The sequence below is a fragment of the Lates calcarifer genome, linkage group LG14 (assembly GCF_001640805.2).
Source record: "Lates calcarifer isolate ASB-BC8 linkage group LG14, TLL_Latcal_v3, whole genome shotgun sequence".
Lineage (NCBI taxonomy): Eukaryota > Metazoa > Chordata > Actinopteri > Centropomidae > Lates > Lates calcarifer.
This window is the reverse complement of record NC_066846.1, coordinates 4,316,951-4,341,837: the sequence shown is the minus strand read 5'-3', so window position 1 is coordinate 4,341,837 and position 24,887 is coordinate 4,316,951. Positions and strand designations below refer to the sequence as shown.

Sequence of the window (24,887 nt, the reverse complement as noted above, 5' to 3'; positions counted from 1 at the left end):
AAAGCGAGTTTCTGCAAAAAGGGAAGAACGAGTGAGTGAGTGAGGTACACATACATTTTTTGACAAAAAGAAGACCACAGTGTGGTCTGAGCACAAGTGGGGTGAAAATCATGCCGTCTCCTTGTAATGCTGATAGAAATACTTGAGGGAGAGTCTGCAAGGAGGAGGATGTTGTGGGGTACTCGTCACATCTTTAACAGAGCGAGACAGCACAGTGTGGTCTGAGCACAGCTGAGCTCTGACGTGTCCTAGAACTAAATTCGTTAAAGCTACATTTGTATTAAGGCTTAAATAAAAAAACACACGTGAGGAATATTTCAACAAGACTGTATTTTTCTCTAATTGGATATACAGATTGTTTTTTGTCATCTTTTTTGCAAGTTTACATGTGTATATGAAATGGATTTTAAGACTAAAGGTAAGGTTCATCTTTACTTTTGTAAAGGTTTTGTTTAATTGTGCATATTTCCATGATCAACAATAATTTCATTTGGAAAATTAACAATACCTAAATGTTGTAGACCAGTGTGACACAACAATAAACTTCATGGCTGTGATCCTGGGCGGTCTGACTCTTGTCTTCATGATGGTGACCACTGGTTTGGCTGTTAAAATCAGCAGACTTCTGAAAGGTACAGCTGACGTGTTATTTGTTACACATCTTGTTACATGTTGTATGAAGTTAGAACAAACGTCCACAGCAGTGTATCTGGTCAGTGACTAATCAGATTTTTGTTTTTTGTCATTTAGTTGTGGATGAATTACTGCAACCTGAAAGAAACAAGGTGAAGCATCTTTTTATAAATAACCGTAGCAATGGATGTGCTGTGTTTCAGCATGTGTTTAACTGCTGCGATACAACTTAAAGACTGAAATACTCACTGTTTTAATGTCCTGAAAAAACTATTTTCCCTCTAGGAATCATGGGCCTTTCAGATTCTGAGCTGGATTGTGAAAAACAGTGTGTGACTCTATATGCTCTGATTTACAGAATCTGGACTCTGATGACCTGAACTCTGCAGCACTGAGGCTCCTTCCAAAAACACTCAGAAACAGGAGGCCTGCAGAGACACAGGTGGAAACTCATGTTATTTATACTGCCAGCAGATAGACTCAGGACACAAGTGGAACTGCAGCCAGGAGTTTCATCATATTAATCTGCTATTTTGCTTTTCTGTGTGTGTGGTGGCAAAAATAGTTTTTGTAATCAAGTTCCTGTATAAATGGAGAGTCAACATTTCCTGGTCAAAGTCTCTGTCTTTCTTAGTTTGTCTACATCACATCTTCATCTGAGAGGGACAAGGACGTATTTTATGTTTGATGAGGAGGAGCCACAAGAGACACTGATAACTGTCAAACTGACTCATAGGCAGAGTCAATGGTCTGTGGGGGAGGGAGGGGTGAGAGAGATACACATCTCTTCATCTGAGCAGCTCAGTGTGGTCTGAGCTCTTGTTCTTGGATCAGCCTCTGTACTTGTATAGATTAAAAAAAGACAGTGAAGAAAAAAACTAACATTCTTGGTGACAAACACTGAACGAGTCTAAAAATAAAGTTCACCACAAGAAGACTTCAGCCATGATCACAAACATCACATGATTCGCTGTTTTCAAAGACTAAGAGTAAAACTACTTTTACAAATTGCATATACAGTACATCTGCTTTGAACCAAACTACTATAGTTTGGTAAGTTTGAGCTAGATTCTATATTAACATGAGGAGTTTTGTCCCAGATCTCAACAATGTGTTTGGGAAAGGCAAATTATGGCCGTTTACCTTATTATGTTTTCTTCCTGTTAAAGCTACAGCTAATATCCAGGTTAATAAACAGAACATTATACAGGAGGAATTAAGATCACTTTGTCTAAACATCAGTATTAAGGTAAATCTATTATTTTCTTGATAGTGTTTACTTTTGATTCTCACACATCTTTCTCTTGCTCTCAGTGTCTGTTCATATGCTGTTTGTCTCTGATCAGAATCTAAAGAGGAAAAGGATCATGTTTGAGGTTTGACGGAGGAGGAGACAGAAAAGCGTCACTGACGACAAATGTCCTTATACCGAGTCTCTGCAAGAAAGGAAGAGTGAGTGAGTGAGGTATGCATCACTTGTTGTTTGGTCTGAGGACGACAGAGGTGAAAATCCTGAAGCCTCTACAGTCAAACCTCAGTTAATAAAATCTGATATGAAACGATGAATACAGGCTCCAGGGAGGGAGGAGTTGTGAGGTGCACGTCACATCTTTGACAGAGCCAGACAGCACAGTGTGGTCTGAGCACAGCTCAGCTCTCATGTGTCGGAACACTAAATGTGTTCAACATACATGTAGGGAATGTTTCCATGAGACTGTACTTCTCTCTGGTTTGACTGAATGACTTTTTGAAATGTAAGAGTTGTCTGTCTTGTATGCTGACATGGTGAATGTGCGTATGAAATAGATAAAGGTATAGCTCTCTGCCCTGGCTGAGTCTGCATATGTGGCCAAGCAACAAGTCTTGTGCCCCCTCCCCCTGTTATTTTCCACTGTGGTGAGAACCCTGTGTGTATCAGCCAAAACGAAAGCCACAAGAAGACTGGCCCTTAGCTCTCTGCGATAAAACCACATGCAACAAAAGCTGTACTACGTCTCTTTAAAATAAATGTATATGTTGAAAGAATCTCATCAGCACTAAATCCATCTCTTCATGGTCCCCTTCTTTACAGACAACACTAAGCAATTTTGTCTCTAATTCATTTCCCTCTTTTATACGCTACATCAGAAAGCCTTGTGCAGCCTCATATTCACACAGCCGGATGACAGCGTCTTCCTCATTTCACTGAGACACCGACAGCACAAACATATAGCACAGCTTAACACATACAGCTACTGGGGGCCATTTTGTGGTAGGAAAGCAGAGCCAATTTTACTGTATCAGTGACAACACAGTGCTGCCGTTGAAGAGTATGACATGACTGTTGCACTGACAGAATTAGTGCTGTGGAAATATATACTCTCCTGAATTTATCAACATGGACTGATTTCAGTAGGCAATACAACAAACAGCATCAACACATCAAATTTAAAAAGGGAGAATATAGGAAATCAGGAACAAAGGAATGTCTCTATCCTGTTAATAAATAAATAAATAGAATATAGAAAAAACCTCTTTGCTGTTTAATGAAACCTCCTTCCTGAAGCTCAGTGATTTTGAGCTCTGTTACAGTGAGACGATCAGACGCACAAAGATGAGCTTTACTATAGTAACAGCTTTACTTCTCTCCAGCTTCAGTAAGTGCTGCCACTCAGTTACTCTCTAAATGTACTGCATGACTTGTGTCTGATTTAATAACTTGTAAAACTGAATTTACTTGCTAATACAATTGTTTATGGGCATTGTTATCTGTTTGTTAACTAAATCTCTGTGCTGTGTGTTTCAGGCTGGATCTCCATCTCAGTTTCTGAGTCTCAGACTGTGGAGGTCCAGTCTGGTGAAGAAGCCACACTGCTGTGCTCCAACTTTACCACTTCTCCCTCTCAGATAATCTGGTTCAGACTGACCAACAGAACCCAGCCCCGCTGCATTTCCTCCATCTACACAGCCACTGACCCTGCCTCACTCTGTAGTGGAGTCCAAGAGGGAAAATATGAAATGAGATCCAACATCTCTACTGTCTTTCTCAAAATGAAGGATGTGGATTCATCTGACTCTGGACTGTATTTCTGTGGATATTATATAAGCAGACACCCCGTTATTGTTAGCGCAACATATTTAAAGGTTCAAGGTAAGAATGTTGTCAAGTGTCATTCAGCTGCTAACACAAAGGAAACAGACACAGTCTTATTTTAACATGGTCAAAGACAGATTATGATGGAAAACTGTAAATAAGTTGAGAAAGAATTTAGTCATCGACATCATGTGTAAAGGCAGAGGTAAAGCTCATGACAACATGGAGAATAAGTCAAATAAATATGTCAAATAAATCAACTAATATTGTGTGAGCTATAACATTTGTTGACAGCTGGATGGATAACTGTGGTACTTTTTAACCTGAGATTTATTTGCCCATGTTTTTGGGTGTAAATGATTTACAGGGATAAAATAAATGGTTTCTCAGTGTCTGACCACATTATGGATAGGATTCTTACACAGATAAACCTTTGTATCAAAGAGAAAGATGCTTTGTCTTAAACCAGAAATATTGCTATATATCACTACCAGACTCCACTGATAAACAGCACAACACAGGAGTTACTGAAACATGGTTGCTGTGATCTGTTAGTAAAGTCCAGGTTCAAAAACAACAGAGTTAGTCCTTTTTAAAATAGAAATTTACATCATGAAAAAGTTTGGTTTTGCTTACACTGTTTCAACAATGAGATTCACTGAGTGTCTGGTCATGTGACTGAGCGCCTGAGACTGGACTCTGACATTTCACAGCAGACACCATCAGAAAGTTCAGTCACGTTAACTACCTTTAATAAAATACATTTGTTGGAACATCACATTTGCATTACACAACTCAAAAAGTGACACATTGGTTTGTTGATAAGCCTCAAACACAATGTGTCACAATGTGTCCCACTCTGATGAGCAGCTACAAATAACAACATTGTCCTGTGTCCTGTGTTATCACTGTGATGTCCACTTTTATCTCTACTTGTGTATCTTTGTTCGTCGTACTGTATATAATTTGGTTTGAAGACTATTTGTTAACTGGTATTCTTATACGTTTGCATCAACACTTATTTTCCTGGAAGCATTTATGTGGTTAATTTAAGGAACAAAAAGAACAACACCCCTCCTCTTTATATTGAAAGCGCTCCCTTCCTGGTCACACTTCAGTTACGGACACTGAAGAGCTGCAGTCATCAACACAATGATGAACTTCACTATGAGAACAGCTTTACTGCTCTGCAGCCTCAGTAAGTACTGGAACTGAATTACTCTCAACTTCATTCTTCATTTTATTATTGTATGTTTAACCAGTCGGAAATGAAACTTATTTCTTTGTTACGTTCTTGCTGACTTTTATCAACAGTTATTGTTTACCCTCATGTTACTTTAAAACAACTCAATCTCTTGCTGTGTCTGTTGTTTGTTTCAGGCTGGATCTCTGTCTCAGTGTCTGAGTCTCAGACTGTGAAGGCTCAGTCTGGTCAAGAAGTCACACTGCTGTGCCCAAAGACAATCAAAGATCCAGCTGTGACGTTCTGGCTCAGAGTGGTCAACAGGACCAATATGAGCTGTATCTCAGTTATGTCCTGGTCTGACAGTAAAGCTGAATACTGTGATGGATATGAAGCTGGAAATTTTCAAATGAGATCCAACAGCTCTACTGTCTTTCTCAAAATCAAACAAGTGGATGTATCTGACTCTGGACAGTATTTCTGTGGATTTTACACAGATGGACGTATAACTTTCACTGAGTTTCAGAATTTAAATCTTACCTCCAGTAAGATTATTGTAAAATCTTTTCTGTCTTTTCACTCCCATTGTTCTGTCATGTCTTTTTCTGCTTATATGATAAATAGATTTTGACAGCAGGTAAGAAATGGTTATGATGTACGTCTGCCAAAATAAACTCAAGACTAAAAATATCTTCATTTCTTTACAAGGCAATGATGAGCCACATGATGTCGAGGACAGCAAATGTAAAGGTAAGATTTCTTTGATTGTGCAGATTAAACTGTTTAGCTGAATTCAGTTTGTCTTTTTGATTATGACCAGGTCTCTGAAGGGAAACAGAGTCTGACTTAATGATTTTTCCTGTAGAAGAGAGTGGTGTGATAAAGCTGACGTGTGTGATCCTGCGTGGTCTGAGTGTTCTCCTTGTAATGGTCAACACTGGTCTGCTTGTTCGAACCAGTAAACTTTAGACAGGTACTTTGTTCAGTTACTGTGTCTATCATGTATTTGATTTTGTTGTTGTTGAAAATTCTCTTAAATTTGAGTTAAAATGCTTGAAAAATGTCGAACTCCTGGTTTAGCAAAGACAATGATCAACTAACTGACCTGATGTCTTGTTTCTGTCACTCAGCTGATAAAGAAGAACAGAATCCACAGCAAAGTGAGGTGAATCCAACTTTCATTTTATATCTGTTTTCATAGAGCTCAACCAAACAACAGCTGAGACTGTACTGTATATAGGCTGATATTTTATCTATGTTTGTAATGTATCTTTTAAATATTAGTCATTTGTGTGTATAGGCTGATAAGTAACAAGAAAACAATCCTATAAAGAACAGGTTTAAGAGTCTCATCTCATCTCATTAAGAGTGGAAATATTCTTTTCACAGACTCGTGTCTCTGATGATGTGAACTACGCAGCTGTGACTTTTCAAACAAAAACCAAGAGAAGAGAGCTGGAGACAAATGTTGTTTATGCTGCCACCAGATAGACTCAGGAGGCAACTGGAACTGATGCTGCATCATATTACACATTATACATTATATTCAGCTCTGGGCTTTGTACGGCTTGTTGGTGACAGGAATAACTACTCTTAAAATAATATATGGAAGTTTGCAATAAAGAGCTGATGTTAAGCTACTTCAAGTGTCTTTCTTCTGCAGGGATTCATTTTCTTTCTCTCAGTCTAAGTCTGATTGGTGTCTGATGGAGGGGTAAGGACACCTTCTTATAGTGGGAGTCAGATGTGGGTCTGCATCAGAGACACAGGTGGAAACTCATGTTATTTATACTGCCAGCAGATAGACTCAGGACACAAGTGGAACTGCAACCAGGAGTTTCATCATATTAATCTGCTATTTTGCTTTTCTGTGTGTGTGGTGGCAAAAATAGTTTTTGTAATCAAGTTCCTGTATAAATGGAGAGTCAACATTTCCTGGTCAAAGTCTCTGTCTTTCTTAGTTTGTCTACATCACATCTTCATCTGAGAGGGACAAGGACGTATTTTATGTTTGATGAGGAGGAGCCACAAGAGACACTGATAACTGTCAAACTGACTCATAGGCAGAGTCAATGGTCTGTGGGGGAAGGAGGGGTGAGAGAGATACACATCTCTTCATCTGAGCAGCTCAGTGTGGTCTGAGCTCTTGTTCTTGGATCAGCCTCTGTACTTGTATAGATTAAAAAAAGACAGTGAAGAAAAAAAACTAACATTCTTGGTGACAAACACTGAACGAGTCTAAAAATAAAGTTCACCACAGGAAGACTTCAGCCATGATCACAAACATCACATGATTCGCTGTTTTCAAAGACTAAGAGTAAAACTACTTTTACAAATTGCATATACAGTACATCTGCTTTGAACAAACTTACCAAACTACTATAGTTTGGTAAGTTTGAGCTAGATTCTATATTAACATGAGGAGTTTCATGTTAACATGAGGAGTTTTGTCCCACATCTCAACAATGTGTTTGGGAAAGGCAAATTATGGCTGTTTACCTTATTATGTTTTCTTCCTGTTAAAGCTACAGCTAATATCCAGGTTAATAAACAGAACATCATACAGGAGGAATTAAGATCACTTTGTCTAAACATCAGTATTAAGGTAAATCTATTATTTTCTTGATAGTGTTTACTTTTGATTCTCACACATCTTTCTCTTGCTCTCAGTGTCTGTTCATATGCTGTTTGTTTGCTGTTTGGTCTGAGGACGACAGAGGTGAAAATCCTGAAGCCTGTTTCCATGAGACTGTACTTCTCTCTGGTTTGACTGAATGACTTTTTGAAATGTAAGAGTTGTCTGTCTTGTATGCTGACATGGTGAATGTGCGTATGAAATAGATAAAGGTATAGCTCTCTGCCCTGGCTGAGTCTGCATATGTGGCCAAGCAACAAGTCTTGTGCCCCCTCCCCCTGTTATTTTCCACTGTGGTGAGAACCCTGTGTGTATCAGCCAAAACGAAAGCCACAAGAAGACTGGCCCTTAGCTCTCTGCGATAAAACCACATGCAACAAAAGCTGTACTACGTCTCTTTAAAATAAATGTATATGTTGAAAGAATCTCATCAGCACTAAATCCATCTCTTCATGGTCCCCTTCTTTACAGACAACACTAAGCAATTTTCTCTAATTCATTTCCCTCTTTTATCTTCATACACTACATCAGAAAGCCTTGTGCAGCCTCATATTCACACAGCCGGATGACAGCGTCTTCCTCATTTCACTGAGACACCTACAGCACAAACATATAGCACAGCTTAACACATACAGCTACTGGGGGCCATTTTGTGGTAGGAAAGCAGAGCCAATTTTACTGTATCAGTGACAACACAGTGCTGCCATTGAAGAGTATGACATGACTGTTGCACTGACAGAATTAGTGCTGTGGAAATATATACTCTCCTGAATTTATCAACATGGACTGATTTCAGTAGGCAATACAACAAACAGCATCAACACATCAAATTTAAAAAGGGAGAATATAGGAAATCAGGAACAAAGGAATGTCTCTATCCTGTTTGGAATGTTACTACGACACAGATTTCCTTACTTCTTCCTGTATTCTAGATATATGCTTGTTAGCTGTCTTACCAGAAGTTAATGAAAAGGTACATTTTATTTCAGTGTGAATTCAGCTCAGAGTTTAGTCGACGATGTATTTAGGATAAAGACTGAAAGCAAGGGAGTAGAGATCCAAATGTGTGCCCCGGTAAAAGACTTGCTTCTCAGTTGTCTGTTCTCAGCAACTTGTCTAAGGCACAGTTTTCAACCAAATTAATTGTTGCTGTTTGTGCTGACCTTTGAGCTGCCGCTAAAATAGAGCAGTCTGTGATGAGGAGGAGTAGTTTGTCTGTGAGGTGTGTGTGGTAGTTACTGTGTGGTCAGTGCTTGACAAGACAAATATAGAAAAAACCTCTTTGCTGTTTAATGAAACCTCCTTCCTGAAGCTCAGTGATTTTGAGCTCTGTTACAGTGAGACGATCAGACGCACAAAGATGAGCTTTACTATAGTAACAGCTTTACTTCTCTCCAGCTTCAGTAAGTGCTGCCACTCAGTTACTCTCTAAATGTACTGCATGACTTGTGTCTGATTTAATAACTTGTAAAACTGAATTTACTTGCTAATACAATTGTTTATGGGCATTGTTATCTGTTTGTTAACTAAATCTCTGTGCTGTGTGTTTCAGGCTGCATCTCAGTTTCTGAGTCTCAGACTGTGGAGGTCCAGTCTGGTGAAGAAGCCACACTGCTGTGCTCCAACTTTACCACTTCTCCTTCTCAGATAATCTGGTTCAGACTGACCAACAGAACCCAGCCCCGCTGCATTTCCTCCATCTACACAGCCACTGACCCTGCCTCACTCTGTAGTGGAGTCCAAGAGGGAAAATATGAAATGAGATCCAACATCTCTACTGTCTTTCTCAAAATGAAGGATGTGGATTCATCTGACTCTGGACTGTATTTCTGTGGATATTATATAAGCAGACACCCCGTTATTGTTAGCGCAACATATTTAAAGGTTCAAGGTAAGAATGTTGTCAAGTGTCATTCAGCTGCTAACACAAAGGAAACAGACACAGTCTTATTTTAACATGGTCAAAGACAGATTATGATGGAAAACTGTAAATAAGATGAAAAAGAATTTAGTCATCGACATCATGTGTAAAGGCAGAGGTAAACCTCATGACAACATGGAGGGCTGACTACAGTGTTCTGCCTGCCTCTCATTAAGATTTACTATGCACATTAAAATGAGTCAGTTGATGGATTAAAGTCCTCTGTCCATGTAAGTGGGATAAATAAAGTAGTTCCCTCAAAAACATACATAACAGATGTTATTTGATCACTGTTCAACAGAAAATCAGTGTCTCATTGAATCGTCTCTCTTGTAGAGGAGCTCTGTGAAATAACAAGTCTGCTGAGTGTGATTCTGAGCGGAGTGACTGTTGTTCTCACTAAGGTCATCATTAGCCTTGTTGTCAAAATGAGGCGTCACACAGGTACAGTTGGAGGGCTGTCCTCCATCCTCTCTCAACTGTTCTCTGTCCTAACCATTAGTCAGAATGCAGCAAGAGTCAGTTTCAACAAATATCACAGCAGATTTCCTCTGTCACTGAGCTGCTGATGAAGAAGAAAATCCATGAGCTGTGTCCATTTTTAAGATTTGGAGTTCATTAGTGTTCATGTTAGTTCAATCACTTCAGCTGAGAAATAACAGAAAGTGCCTCTGGTTAGCTCATCTGTGTGAAAACTGTCAGACATTTTCTTGCAGAATCTGGACTCTGACCTGAAAGATGAAACACTGATTTTCCATCCATCAACTAAAACAGAAGAAGAAGCTCCTCCTTATTTGTGCTGTGACTACACTGGCTCAGATGGCAACACTGAAGAGGCTCAGAGAGGATGTTACAGAAGGAATGTTAGAAATACAAAATCACTGCATGTTTTCTTTTCAGAGAGAGAGAGGCTGCTGAGCAGCATCACAGACGGGGAGTGGGGAGGAAACCCAGTGCTATCTTTGACTGTACATGGTCTATATAGACTTTAATGGAGGAAACTTTTCTCAGTCTGTGTGTATTGTGTTTCTTATTACTTTGTACAAACCTAATGTTTGTTTTTATCTGCCAGTCCTGAATCAGGGCAACTTCAAATGCAGCTCACACTGAAACAAGTTTTCAGTGTTACCATCTTCCTCATCACCAGATGACATGTGATTTTGGAACAATTTTCCCGTATTCATACAAAATATTATTAAATGTTGTTAATGACAAGCTTCTTCATTTTGCACCATCTGCTTTCAGATTCACAAAAAGGGACAAACTCACACTAACACAACCACATCCATGTATGAGAGCATCTACTTTGTGCATCTTCTGTTTCATGGGAACATGACTGACAATGTTTAGACCACAGGAAGTCGTCCAGGTTACACTACATCAATACTGATGTGGCTGTCTTTGTTTTAAACACTGAAGACATTTACTTGGCATAAAACATCTGTACTATTGAGGGATCTTCATGAGTGGAGCTGAATCATGATCCAACAAAAACTCAGAGAGGCGTGGTCATTATTGTCATGTGGGCCTTAGAGGATCTCCACATAGAAGAAGGGTCCTTTCAGCAATGTCACAGTCACTGTAGTAGTACAAGAACCTTCCACAAATGTTTCCAGGAACATTCACATCAGCATCCAAACCAAACATTCATAAAGACCAGCATCCACTGATAAAGCATGACAGTGGGATCAGAGCCTGTTAGCCTGTATATGCTGGCTTTTAGACACTATCATGTGTAGCTGTCCATCAGATCAAAATATTACCAAATGCCAAATGGTCTTGTGGAAAATATGTCAAATAAATCAACTAATATTGTGTGAGCTATAACATTTGTTGACAGCTGGATGGATAACTGTGGTACTTTTTAACCTGAGATTTATTTGCCCATGTTTTTGGGTGTAAATGATTTATAGGGATAAAATAAATGGTTTCTCAGTGTCTGACCACATTATGGATAGGATTCTTACACAGATAAACCTTTTTATCAAAGAGAAAGATCCTTTGTCTTAAACCAGAAATATTGCTATATATCACTACCAGACTCCACTGATAAACAGCACAACACAGGAGTTACTGAAACATGGTTGCTGTGATCTGTTAGTAAAGTCCAGGTTCAAAACAACAGAGTTAGTCCTTTTTAAAATAGAAATTTACATCATGAAAGAGTTTGGTTTTGCTTACACTGTTTCAACAATGAGATTCACTGAGTGTCTGGTCATGTGACTGAGCACCTGAGACTGGACTCTGACATTTCACAGCAGACACCATCAGAAAGTTCAGTCACGTTAACTACTTTTAATAAAATACATTTGTTGGAACATCACATTTGCATTACACAACTCAAAAAGTGACACATTGGTTTGTTGATAAGCCTCAAACACAAATAACAACATTGTCCTGTGTCCTGTGTTATCACTGTGATGTCCACTTTTATCTCTATCTCTGTATCTTTGTTCGTCGTACTGTATATAATTTGGTTTGAAGACTATTTGTTAACTGGTATTCTTATACGTTTGCATCAACACTTATTTTCCTGGAAGCATTTATGTGGTTAATTTAAGGAACAAAAAGAACAACACCCCTCCTCTTTATATTGAAAGCGCTCCCTTCCTGGTCACACTTCAGTTACGGACACTGAAGAGCTGCAGTCATCAACACAATGATGAACTTCACTATGATAACAGGTTTACTGCTCTGCAGCCTCAGTAAGTACTGGAACTGAATTACTCTCAACTTCATTCTTCATTTTATTATTGTATGTTTAACCAGTCGGAAATGAAACTTATTTCTTTGTTACGTTCTTGCTGACTTTTATCAACAGTTATTGTTTACCCTCATGTTACTTTAAAACAACTCAATCTCTTGCTGTGTCTGTTGTTTGTTTCAGGCTGGATCTCTGTCTCAGTGTCTGAGTCTCAGACTGTGAAGGCTCAGTCTGGTCAAGAAGTCACACTGCTGTGCCCAAAGACAATCAAAAAACCAGCTGCAACGTTCTGGCTCAGAGTGGTCAACAGGACCAATATGAGCTGTATCTCAGTTATGTCCCGGTCTGACAGTAAAGCTGAATACTGTGATGGATATAAAACTGGAAATTTTGAAATGAGCTCCAGCAGCTCTACTGTCTATCTCAAAATCAAACGAGTGAATGTATCTGACTCTGGACTGTATTTCTGTGGATTTTACACAGATGGACGTATAACTTTCACTGAGATTCAGTATTTAAATCTTACCTCCAGTAAGATTATTGTAAAATCTTTTCTGTCTTTTCATTCCCATTGTTCTGTCATGTCTTTTTCTGCTTATATGATAAATAGATTTTGACAGCAGGTAAGAAATGGTTATGATGTACGTCTGCCAAAATCAACTCAAGACTAAAAATATCTTCATTTCTTTACAAGGCAATGATGAGCCACATGATGACGAGGACAGCAAATGTAAAGGTAAGATTCCTTTGATTGTGCAGATTAAACTGTTTAGCTGAATTCAGTTTGTCTTTTTGATTATGACCAGGTCTCTGAAGGGAAACAGAGTCTGACTTAATGATTTTTCCTGTAGAAGAGAGTGGTGTGATAAAGCTGACATGTGTGATCCTGGGTGGTCTGAGTGTTCTCCTTGTAATGGTCATCATTGGTCTGGTTCTTCAAAACAGGAAACTTCAGACAGGTATCTTGTTCAGTTACTGTGTCTATCATGTATTTGATTTTGTTGTTGTTGAAAATTCTCTTAAATTTGAGTAAAAATGCTTGAAAAATGTCGAACTCCTGGTTTAGCAAAGACAATGATCAACTAACTGACCTGATGTCTTGTTTCTGTCACTCAGCTGATAAAGAAGAACAGAATCCACAGCAAAGTGAGGTGAATCCAACTTTCATTTTATATCTGTTTTCATAGAGCTCAACCAAACAACAGCTGAGACTGTACTGTATATAGGCTGATATTTTATCTATGTTTGTAATGTATATGTATAATGTATCTTTTAAATATTAGTCATTTGTGTATATAGGCTGATAAATAACAAGAAAAGAGCATTAAAGAAATGCCATAATGATGTTTCTGATACTTTAGAAACAGTGTCTCCTGTTTTACAAGTTCATTTTCCAACTGTAGAACTGTAAAACAATCCTTTAAAGAACAAGTTTAAGAGTCTCATCAGAAACTTGTGTCAATCATATGTATGAATTCATATTAAACAAAAATCAACATTGGTATCAGCCTCCAAGATACAGTCTCAGTCTGAGAATTAAAATGACATCAAGTCACCTCATTAAGAGTGGAAATATTCTTTTCACAGGCTCGTGTCTCTGATGATGTGAACTACGCAGCTGTGACTTTTCAAACAAAAACCAAGAGAAGAGAGCTGGAGACAAATGTTGTTTATGCTGCCACCAGATAGACTCAGGAGGCAACTGGAACTGATGCTGCATCATATTACACATTATACATTATATTATGCTCTGGGCTTTGTACGGCTTGTTGGTGACAGGAATAACTACTCTTAAAATAATATATGGAAGTTTGCAATAAAGAGCTGATGTTGAGCAACTTCAAGTGTCTTTCTTCTGCAGGGATTCTTTTTCTTTCTCTCAGTCTAAGTCTGATTGGTGTCTGATGGAGGGGTAAGGACACCTTCTTATAGTGGGAGTTAGATGTGGGTCTGCATCAGAGACACAGGTGGAAACTCATGTTATTTATACTGCCAGCAGATAGACTCAGGACACAAGTGGAACTGCAACCAGGAGTTTCATCATATTAATCTGCTATTTTGCTTTTCTGTGTGTGTGGTGGCAGAAATAGTTTTTGTAATCAAGTTCCTGTATAAATGGAGAGTCAACATTTCCTGGTCAAAGTCTCTGTCTTTCTTAGTTTGTCTACATCACATCTTCATCTGAGAGGGACAAGGACGTATTTTATGTTTGATGAGGAGGAGCCACAAGAGACACTGATAACTGTCAAACTGACTCATAGGCAGAGTCAATGGTCTGTGGGGGAAGGAGGGGTGAGAGAGATACACATCTCTTCATCTGAGCAGCTCAGTGTGGTCTGAGCTCTTGTTCTTGGATCAGCCTCTGTACTTGTATAGATTAAAAAAAGACAGTGAAGAAAAAAACTAACATTCTTGGTGACAAACACTGAACGAGTCTAAAAATAAAGTTCACCACAGGAAGACTTCAGCCATGATCACAAACATCACATGATTCGCTGTTTTCAAAGACTAAGAGTAAAACTACTTTTACAAATTGCATATACAGTGCATCTGCTTTGAACAAACTTACCAAACTACTATAATTTGGTAAGTTTGAGCTAGATTCTATATTAACATGAGGAGTTTCATGTTAACATGAGGAGTTTTGTCCCACATCTCAACAATGTGTTTGGGAAAGGCAAATTATGGCCGTTTACCTTATTATGTTTTCTTCCTGTTAAAGCTACAGCTAATATCCAGGTTAATAAACAGAACATCATACAGGAGGAATTAAGATCACTTTGTCTAAACATCAGTATTAAGGTAAATCTATTATTTTCTTGATAGTGTTTACTTTTGATTCTCACACATCTTTCTCTTGCTCTCAGTGTCTGTTCATATGCTGTTTGTTTGCTGTTTGGTCTGAGGACGACAGAGGTGAAAATCCTGAAGCCTGTTTCCATGAGACTGTACTTCTCTCTGGTTTGACTGAATGACTTTTTGAAATGTAAGAGTTGTCTGTCTTGTATGCTGACATGGTGAATGTGCGTATGAAATAGATAAAGGTATAGCTCTCTGCCCTGGCTGAGTCTGCATATGTGGCCAAGCAACAAGTCTTGTGCCCCCTCCCCCTGTTATTTTCCACTGTGGTGAGAACCCTGTGTGTATCAGCCAAAACGAAAGCCACAAGAAGACTGGCCCTTAGCTCTCTGCGATAAAACCACATGCAACAAAAGCTGTACTACGTCTCTTTAAAATAAATGTATATGTTGAAAGAATCTCATCAGCACTAAATCCATCTCTTCATGGTCCCCTTCTTTACAGACAACACTAAGCAATTTTCTCTAATTCATTTCCCTCTTTTATCTTCATACGCTACATCAGAAAGTCTTGTGCAGCCTCATATTCACACAGCCGGATGACAGCGTCTTCCTCATTTCACTGAGACACCTACAGCACAAACATATAGCACAGCTTAACACATACAGCTACTGGGGGCCATTTTGTGGTAGGAAAGCAGAGCCAATTTTACTGTATCAGTGACAACACAGTGCTGCCATTGAAGAGTATGACATGACTGTTGCACTGACAGAATTAGTGCTGTGGAAATATATACTCTCCTGAATTTATCAACATGGACTGATTTCAGTAGGCAATACAACAAACAGCATCAACACATCAAATTTAAAAAGGGAGAATATAGGAAATCAGGAACAAAGGAATGTCTCTATCCTGTTAATAAATAAATAAATAAATAGAATATAGAAAAAACCTCTTTGCTGTTTAATGAAACCTCCTTCCTGAAGCTCAGTGATTTTGAGCTCTGTTACAGTGAGACGATCAGACGCACAAAGATGAGCTTTACTATAGTAACAGCTTTACTTCTCTCCAGCTTCAGTAAGTGCTGCCACTCAGTTACTCTCTAAATGTACTGCATGACTTGTGTCTGATTTAATAACTTGTAAAACTGAATTTACTTGCTAATACAATTGTTTATGGGCATTGTTATCTGTTTGTTAACTAAATCTCTGTGCTGTGTGTTTCAGGCTGGATCTCCATCTCAGTTTCTGAGTCTCAGACTGTGGAGGTCCAGTCTGGTGAAGAAGCCACACTGCTGTGCTCCAACTTTACCACTTCTCCCTCTCAGATAATCTGGTTCAGACTGACCAACAGAACCCAGCCCCGCTGCATTTCCTCCATCTACACAGCCACTGACCCTGCCTCACTCTGTAGTGGAGTCCAAGAGGGAAAATATGAAATGAGATCCAACATCTCTACTGTCTTTCTCAAAATGAAGGATGTGGATTCATCTGACTCTGGACTGTATTTCTGTGGATATAAGCAGACACCCCGTTATTGTTAGCGCAACATATTTAAAGGTTCAAGGTAAGAATGTTGTCAAGTGTCATTCAGCTGCTAACACAAAGGAAACAGACACAGTCTTATTTTAACATGGTCAAAGACAGATTATGATGGAAAACTGTAAATAAGATGAGAAAGAATTTAGTCATCGACATCATCTGTAAAGGCAGAGGTAAACCTCATGACAACATGGAGAATAAGTCAAATAAATATGTCAAATAAATCAACTAATATTGTGTGAGCTATAACATTTGTTGACAGCTGGATGGATAACTGTGGTACTTTTTAACCTGAGATTTATTTGCCCATGTTTTTGGGTGTAAATGATTTACAGGGATAAAATAAATGGTTTCTCAGTGTCTGACCACATTATGGATAGGATTCTTACACAGATAAACCTTTGTATCAAAGAGAAAGATGCTTTGTCTTAAACCAGAAATATTGCTATATATCACTACCAGACTCCACTGATAAACAGCACAACACAGGAGTTACTGAAACATGGTTGCTGTGATCTGTTAGTAAAGTCCAGGTTCAAAAACAACAGAGTTAGTCCTTTTTAAAATAGAAATTTACATCATGAAAAAGTTTGGTTTTGCTTACACTGTTTCAACAATGAGATTCACTGAGTGTCTGGTCATGTGACTGAGCACCTGAGACTGGACTCTGACATTTCACAGCAGACACCATCAGAAAGTTCAGTCACGTTAACTACCTTTAATAAAATACATTTGTTGGAACATCACATTTGCATTACACAACTCAAAAAGTGACACATTGGTTTGTTGTTAAGCCTCAAACACAATGTGTCACAATGTGTCCCACTCTGATGAGCAGCTACAAATAACAACATTGTCCTGTGTCCTGTGTTATCACTGTGATGTCCACTTTTATCTCTACTTGTGTATCTTTGTTCGTCGTACTGTATATAATTTGGTTTGAAGACTATTTGTTAACTGGTATTCTTATACGTTTGCATCAACACTTATTTTCCTGGAAGCATTTATGTGGTTAATTTAAGGAACAAAAAGAACAACACCCCTCCTCTTTATATTGAAAGCGCTCCCTTCCTGGTCACACTTCAGTTACGGACACTGAAGAGCTGCAGTCATCAACACAATGATGAACTTCACTATGAGAACAGCTTTACTGCTCTGCAGCCTCAGTAAGTACTGGAACTGAATTACTCTCAACTTCATTCTTCATTTTATTATTGTATGTTTAACCAGTCGGAAATGAAACTTATTTCTTTGTTACGTTCTTGCTGACTTTTATCAACAGTTATTGTTTACCCTCATGTTACTTTAAAACAACTCAATCTCTTGTTGTGTCTGTTGTTTGTTTCAGGCTGGATCTCTGTCTCAGTGTCTGAGTCTCAGACTGTGAAGGTCCAGTCTGGTCAAGAAGTCACACTGCTGTGCCCAAAGATTTTCACATATAAAACTGTGACGTTCTGGCTCAGAGTGGTCAACAGGATCAATATGAGCTGTATCTCAGTTATGTCCTGGTCTGACAGTAAAGCTGAATACTGCGATGGATATGAAGCTGGAAATTTTCAAATGAGATCCAACAGCTCTACTGTCTATCTCAAAATCAAACAAGTGGATGTATCTGACTCTGGACAGTATTTCTGTGGATTTTACACAGATGGACGTATAACTTTCACTGAGTTTCAGAATTTAAATTTTACCTCCAGTAAGATTATTGTAAAATCTTTTCTGTCTTTTCACTCCCATTGTTCTGTCATGTCTTTTTCTGCTTATATGATAAATAGATTTTGACAGCAGGTAAGAAATGGTTATGATGTACGTCTGCCAAAATAAACTCAAGACTAAAAATATCTTCATTTCTTTACAAGGCAATGATGAGCCACATGATGTCAAGGACAGCAAATGTAAAGGTAAGATTTCTTTGATTGTGCAGATTAAACTGTTTAGCTGAATTCAGTTTGTCTTTTTGATTATGACCAGGTCTCTGAAGGGAAACAGAGTCTGACTTAATGATTTTTCCTGTAGAAGAGAGTGGTGTGATAAAGCTGACGTGTGTGATCCTGCGTGGTCTGAGTGTTCTCCTTGTAATGGTCAACACTGGTCTGCTTGTTCGAACCAGTAAACTTTAGACAGGTACTTTGTTCAGTTACTGTGTCTATCATGTATTTGATTTTGTTGTTGTTGAAAATTCTCTTAAATTTGAGTAAAAATGCTTGAAAAATGTCAAACTCCTGGTTTAGCAAAGACAATGATCAACTAACTGACCTGATGTCTTGTTTCTGTCACTCAGCTGATAAAGAAGAACAGAATCCACAGCAAAGTGAGGTGAATCCAACTTTCATTTTATATCTGTTTTCATAGAGCTCAACCAAACAACAGCTGAGACTGTACTGTATATAGGCTGATATTTTATCTATGTTTGTAATGTATATGTATAATGTATCTTTTAAATATTAGTCATTTGTGTATATAGGCTGATAAATAACAAGAAAAGAGCATTAAAGAAATGCCATAATGATGTTTCTGATACTTTAGAAACAGTGTCTCCTGTTTTACAAGTTCATTTTCCAACTGTAGAACTGTAAAACAATCCTTTAAAGAACAAGTTTAAGAGTCTCATCAGAAACTTGTGTCAATCATATGTATGAATTCATATTAAACAAAAATCAACATTGGTATCAGCCTCCAAGATACAGTCTCAGTCTGAGAATTAAAATGACATCAAGTCACCTCATTAAGAGTGGAAATATTCTTTTCACAGGCTCGTGTCTCTGATGATGTGAACTACGCAGCTGTGACTTTTCAAACAAAAACCAAGAGAAGAGAGCTGGAGACAAATGTTGTTTATGCTGCCACCAGATAGACTCAGGAGGCAACTGGAACTGATGCTGCATCATATTACACATTATACATTATATTATGCTCTGGGCTTTGTACGGCTTGTTGGTGACAGGAATAACTACTCTTAAAATAATATATGGAAGTTTGCAATAAAGAGCTGATGTTGAGCAACTTCAAGTGTCTTTCTTCTGCAGGGATTCTTTTTCTTTCTCTCAGTCTAAGTCTGATTGGTGTCTGATGGAGGGGTAAGGACACCTTCTTATAGTGGGAGTTAGATGTGGGTCTGCATCAGAGACACAGGTGGAAACTCATGTTATTTATACTGCCAGCAGATAGACTCAGGACACAAGTGGAACTGCAGCCAGGAGTTTCATCATATTAATCTGCTATTTTGCTTTTCTGTGTGTGTGGTGGCAGAAATAGTTTTTGTAATCAAGTTCCTGTATAAATGGAGAGTCAACATTTCCTGGTCAAAGTCTCTGTCTTTCTTAGTTTGTCTACATCACATCTTTATCTGAGAGGGACAAGGACGTATTTTATGTTTGATGAGGAGGAGCCACAAGAGACACTGATAACTGTCAAACTGACTCATAGGCAGAGTCAATGGTCTGTGGGGGAAGGAGGGGTGAGAGAGATACACATCTCTTCATCTGAGCAGCTCAGTGTGGTCTGAGCTCTTGTTCTTGGATCAGCCTCTGTACTTGTATAGATTAAAAAAAGACAGTGAAGAAAAAAACTAACATTCTTGGTGACAAACACTGAACGAGTCTAAAAATAAAGTTCACCACAGGAAGACTTCAGCCATGATCACAAACATCACATGATTCGCTGTTTTCAAAGACTAAGAGTAAAACTACTTTTACAAATTGCATATACAGTGCATCTGCTTTGAACAAACTTACCAAACTACTATAATTTGGTAAGTTTGAGCTAGATTCTATATTAACATGAGGAGTTTCATGTTAACATGAGGAGTTTTGTCCCACATCTCAACAATGTGTTTGGGAAAGGCAAATTATGGCTGTTTACCTTATTATGTTTTCTTCCTGTTAAAGCTACAGCTAATATCCAGGTTAATAAACAGAACATCATACAGGAGGAATTAAGATCACTTTGTCTAAACATCAGTATTAAGGTAAATCTATTATTTTCTTGATAGTGTTTACTTTTGATTCTCACACATCTTTCTCTTGCTCTCAGTGTCTGTTCATATGCTGTTTGTTTGCTGTTTGGTCTGAGGACGACAGAGGTGAAAATCCTGAAGCCTGTTTCCATGAGACTGTACTTCTCTCTGGTTTGACTGAATGACTTTTTGAAATGTAAGAGTTGTCTGTCTTGTATGCTGACATGGTGAATGTGTGTATGAAATAGATAAAGGTATAGCTCTCTGCCCTGGCTGAGTCTGCATATGTGGCCAAGCAACAAGTCTTGTGCCCCCTCCCCCTGTTATTTTCCACTGTGGTGAGAACCCTGTGTGTATCAGCCAAAACGAAAGCCACAAGAAGACTGGCCCTTAGCTCTCTGCCATAAAACCACATGCAACAAAAGCTGTACTACGTCTCTTTAAAATAAATGTATATGTTGAAAGAATCTCATCAGCACTAAATCCATCTCTTCATGGTCCCCTTCTTTACAGACAACACTAAGCAATTTTCTCTAATTCATTTCCCTCTTTTATCTTCATACACTACATCAGAAAGCCTTGTGCAGCCTCATATTCACACAGCCGGATGACAGCGTCTTCCTCATTTCACTGAGACACCTACAGCACAAACATATAGCACAGCTTAACACATACAGCTACTGGGGGCCATTTTGTGGTAGGAAAGCAGAGCCAATTTTACTGTATCAGTGACAACACAGTGCTGCCATTGAAGAGTATGACATGACTGTTGCACTGACAGAATTAGTGCTGTGGAAATATATACTCTCCTGAATTTATCAACATGGACTGATTTCAGTAGGCAATACAACAAACAGCATCAACACATCAAATTTAAAAAGGGAGAATATAGGAAATCAGGAACAAAGGAATGTCTCTATCCTGTTAATAAATAAATAAATAGAATATAGAAAAAACCTCTTTGCTGTTTAATGAAACCTCCTTCCTGAAGCTCAGTGATTTTGAGCTCTGTTACAGTGAGACGATCAGACGCACAAAGATGAGCTTTACTATAGTAACAGCTTTACTTCTCTCCAGCTTCAGTAAGTGCTGCCACTCAGTTACTCTCTAAATGTACTGCATGGCTTGTGTCTGATTTAATAACTTGTAAAACTGAATTTACTTGCTAATACAATTGTTTATGGGCATTGTTATCTGTTTGTTAACTAAATCTCTGTGCTGTGTGTTTCAGGCTGGATCTCCATCTCAGTTTCTGAGTCTCAGACTGTGGAGGTCCAGTCTGGTGAAGAAGCCACACTGCTGTGCTCCAACTTTACCACTTCTCCTTCTCAGATAATCTGGTTCAGACTGACCAACAGAACCCAGCCCCGCTGCATTTCCTCCATCTACACAGCCACTGACCCTGCCTCACTCTGTAGTGGAGTCCAAGAGGGAAAATATGAAATGAGATCCAACATCTCTACTGTCTTTCTCAAAATGAAGGATGTGGATTCATCTGACTCTGGACTGTATTTCTGTGGATATTATATAAGCAGACACCCCGTTATTGTTAGGGCAACATATTTAAAGGTTCAAGGTAAGAATGTTGCCAAGTGTCATTCAGCTGCTAACACAAAGGAAACAGACACAGTCTTATTTTAACATGGTCAAAGACAGATTATGATGGAAAACTGTAAATAAGATGAGAAAGAATTTAGTCATCGACATCATGTGTAAAGGCAGAGGTAAACCTCATGACAACATGGAGAATAAGTCAAATAAATATGTCAAATAAATCAACTAATATTGTGTGAGCTATAACATTTGTTGACAGCTGGATGGATAACTGTGGTACTTTTTAACCTGAGATTTATTTGCCCATGTTTTTGGGTGTAAATGATTTACAGGGATAAAATAAATGGTTTCTCAGTGTCTGACCACATTATGGATAGGATTCTTACACAGATAAACCTTTGTATCAAAGAGAAAGATGCTTTGTCTTAAACCAGAAATATTGCTATATATCACTACCAGACGCCACTGATAAACAGCACAACACAGGAGTTACTGAAACATGGTTGCTGTGATCTGTTAGTAAAGTCCAGGTTCAAAAACAACAGAGTTAGTCCTTTTTAAAATAGAAATTTACATCATGAAAGAGTTTGGTTTTGCTTACACTGTTTCAACAATGAGATTCACTGAGTGTTTGGTCATGTGACTGAGCACCTGAGACTGGACTCTGACATTTCACAGCAGACACCATCAGAAAGTTCAGTCACGTTAACTACTTTTAATAAAATACATTTGTTGGAACATCACATTTGCATTACACAACTCAAAAAGTGACACATTGGTTTGTTGTTAAGCCTCAAACACAATGTGTCACAATGTGTCCCACTCTGATGAGCAGCTACAAATAACAACATTGTCCTGTGTCCTGTGTTATCACTGTGATGTCCACTTTTATCTCTATCTCTGTATCTTTGTTCGTCGTACTGTATATAATTTGGTTTGAAGACTATTTGTTAACTGGTATTCTTATACGTTTGCATCAACACTTATTTTCCTGGAAGCATTTATGTGGTTAATTTAAGGAACAAAAAGAACAACACCCCTCCTCTTTATATTGAAAGCGCTCCCTTCCTGGTCACACTTCAGTTACGGACACTGAAGAGCTGCAGTCATCAACACAATGATGAACTTTACCATGATAACAGCTTTACTGCTCTGCAGCCTCAGTAAGTACTGGAACTGAATTACTCTCAACTTCATTCTTCATTTTATTATTGTATGTTTAACCAGTCGGAAATGAAACTTATTTCTTTGTTACGTTCTTGCTGACTTTTATCAACAGTTATTGTTTACCCTCATGTTACTTTAAAACAACTCAATCTCTTGTTGTGTCTGTTGTTTGTTTCAGGCTGGATCTCTGTCTCAGTGTCTGAGTCTCAGACTGTGAAGGTCCAGTCTGGTCAAGAAGTCACACTGCTGTGCCCAAAGATTTTCACATATAAAACTGTGACGTTCTGGCTCAGAGTGGTCAACAGGATCAATATGAGCTGTATCTCAGTTATGTCCGGGTCTGACAGTAAAGCTGAATACTGTGATGGATATGAAACTGGAAATTTTGAAATGAGATCCAACAGCTCTACTGTCTTTCTCAAAATCAAACGAGTGGATGTATCTGACTCTGGACAGTATTTCTGTGGATTTTACACAAATGGACGTATAACTTTCACTGAGTCTCAGTATTTAAAGGTTGGAGGTAAGATTATTGTAAAATCTTTTCTGTCTTTTCATTCCCATTGTTCTGTCATGTCTTTTTCTGCTTATATGATAAATAGATTTTGACAGCAGGTAAGAAATGGTTATGATGTACGTCTGCCAAAATAAACTCAAGTCTAAAAATATCTTCATTTCTTTACAAGGCAATGATGAGCCACATGATGTCGAGGACAGCAAATGTAAAGGTAAGATTTCTTTGATTGTGCAGATTAAACTGTTTAGCTGAATTCAGTTTGTCTTTTTGATTATGACCAGGTCTCTGAAGGGAAACAGAGTCTGACTTAATGATTTTTCCTGTAGAAGAGAGTGGTGTGATAAAGCTGACGTGTGTGATCCTGCGTGGTCTGAGTGTTCTCCTTGTAATGGTCAACACTGGTCTGCTTGTTCGAACCAGTAAACTTTAGACAGGTACTTTGTTCAGTTACTGGGTCTATCATGTATTTGATTTTGTTGTTGTTGAAAATTCTCTTAAATTTGAGTAAAAATGCTTGAAAAATGTCAAACTCCTGGTTTAGCAAAGACAATGATCAACTAACTGACCTGATGTCTTGTTTCTGTCACTCAGCTGATAAAGAAGAACAGAATCCACAGCAAAGTGAGGTGAATCCAACTTTCATTTTATATCTGTTTTCATAGAGCTCAACCAAACAACAGCTGAGACTGTACTGTATATAGGCTGATATTTTATCTATGTTTGTAATGTATCTTTTAAATATTAGTCATTTGTGTGTATAGGCTGATAAGTAACAAGAAAACAATCCTATAGAGAACAAGTTTAAGAGTCTCATCTCATCTCATTAAGAGTGGAAATATTCTTTTCACAGACTCGTGTCTCTGATGATGTGAACTACGCAGCTGTGACTTTTCAAACAAAAACCAAGAGAAGAGAGCTGGAGACAAATGTTGTTTATGCTGCCACCAGATAGACTCAGGAGGCAACTGGAACTGATGCTGCATCATATTACACATTATACATTATATTATGCTCTGGGCTTTGTACGGCTTGTTGGTGACAGGAATAACTACTCTTAAAATAATATATGGAAGTTTGCAATAAAGAGCTGATGTTGAGCAACTTCGAGTGTCTTTCTTCTGCAGGGATTCATTTTCTTTCTCTCAGTCTAAGTCTGATTGGTGTCTGATGGAGGGGTAAGGACACCTTCTTATAGTGGGAGTTAG

General features: G+C 38.3%; 1 protein-coding gene across 11 annotated transcripts; it reads left to right on the top strand.

The window, feature by feature from the left end:
* The first annotated feature begins 2,926 nt into the window (after nt 1–2,926).
* On the top strand, nt 2,927–24,781 carry LOC108882002 (uncharacterized). Of its 11 annotated transcripts, XM_051075641.1 has the most exons (9): nt 3,122–3,269; nt 3,419–3,459; nt 9,112–9,415; nt 12,046–12,150; nt 12,333–12,680; nt 12,844–12,885; nt 13,001–13,108; nt 18,771–18,805; nt 24,533–24,781. In XM_051075641.1, exons 4-9 carry the CDS (start codon nt 12,105–12,107, stop codon nt 24,632–24,634), a joined length of 681 nt encoding a protein of 226 aa, XP_050931598.1. In that variant the 5' UTR covers nt 3,122–3,269; nt 3,419–3,459; nt 9,112–9,415; nt 12,046–12,104; the 3' UTR covers nt 24,635–24,781. The 11 variants fall into 11 exon arrangements, with proteins under 11 accessions (XP_050931599.1, XP_050931602.1, XP_050931601.1 ...); XM_051075642.1 differs by lacking the exons at nt 9,112–9,415; nt 12,046–12,150; nt 12,333–12,680; ... (1 more) ...; nt 18,771–18,805; nt 24,533–24,781 and adding exons at nt 4,800–4,904; nt 5,087–5,434; nt 5,598–5,639; nt 13,266–13,300; nt 13,737–13,985 and having other exon boundaries at nt 2,927–3,269; nt 3,419–3,763; XM_051075644.1 differs by lacking the exons at nt 9,112–9,415; nt 12,046–12,150; nt 12,333–12,680; nt 12,844–12,885; nt 24,533–24,781 and adding exons at nt 4,800–4,904; nt 5,087–5,434; nt 5,598–5,639; nt 19,242–19,490 and having other exon boundaries at nt 2,929–3,269; nt 3,419–3,763.
* Nucleotides 24,782–24,887: the final 106 nt, after the last annotated feature.

What these genes read in the sequence shown, in the direction of transcription:
- LOC108882002 (XM_051075639.1), top strand. Translation starts at nt 4,859, where the DNA reads ATGATGAACTTCACTATGAGAACAGCTTTACTGCTCTGCAGCCTCA. An exon ending in TTTACTGCTCTGCAGCCTCA is followed by an intron (nt 4,905 to 5,086) that starts GTAAGTACTGGA and finishes TGTTTGTTTCAG; the next exon opens with GCTGGATCTCTGTCTCAGTG. An exon ending in CGAGGACAGCAAATGTAAAG is followed by an intron (nt 12,886 to 13,000) that starts GTAAGATTCCTT and finishes TTTTTCCTGTAG; the next exon opens with AAGAGAGTGGTGTGATAAAG.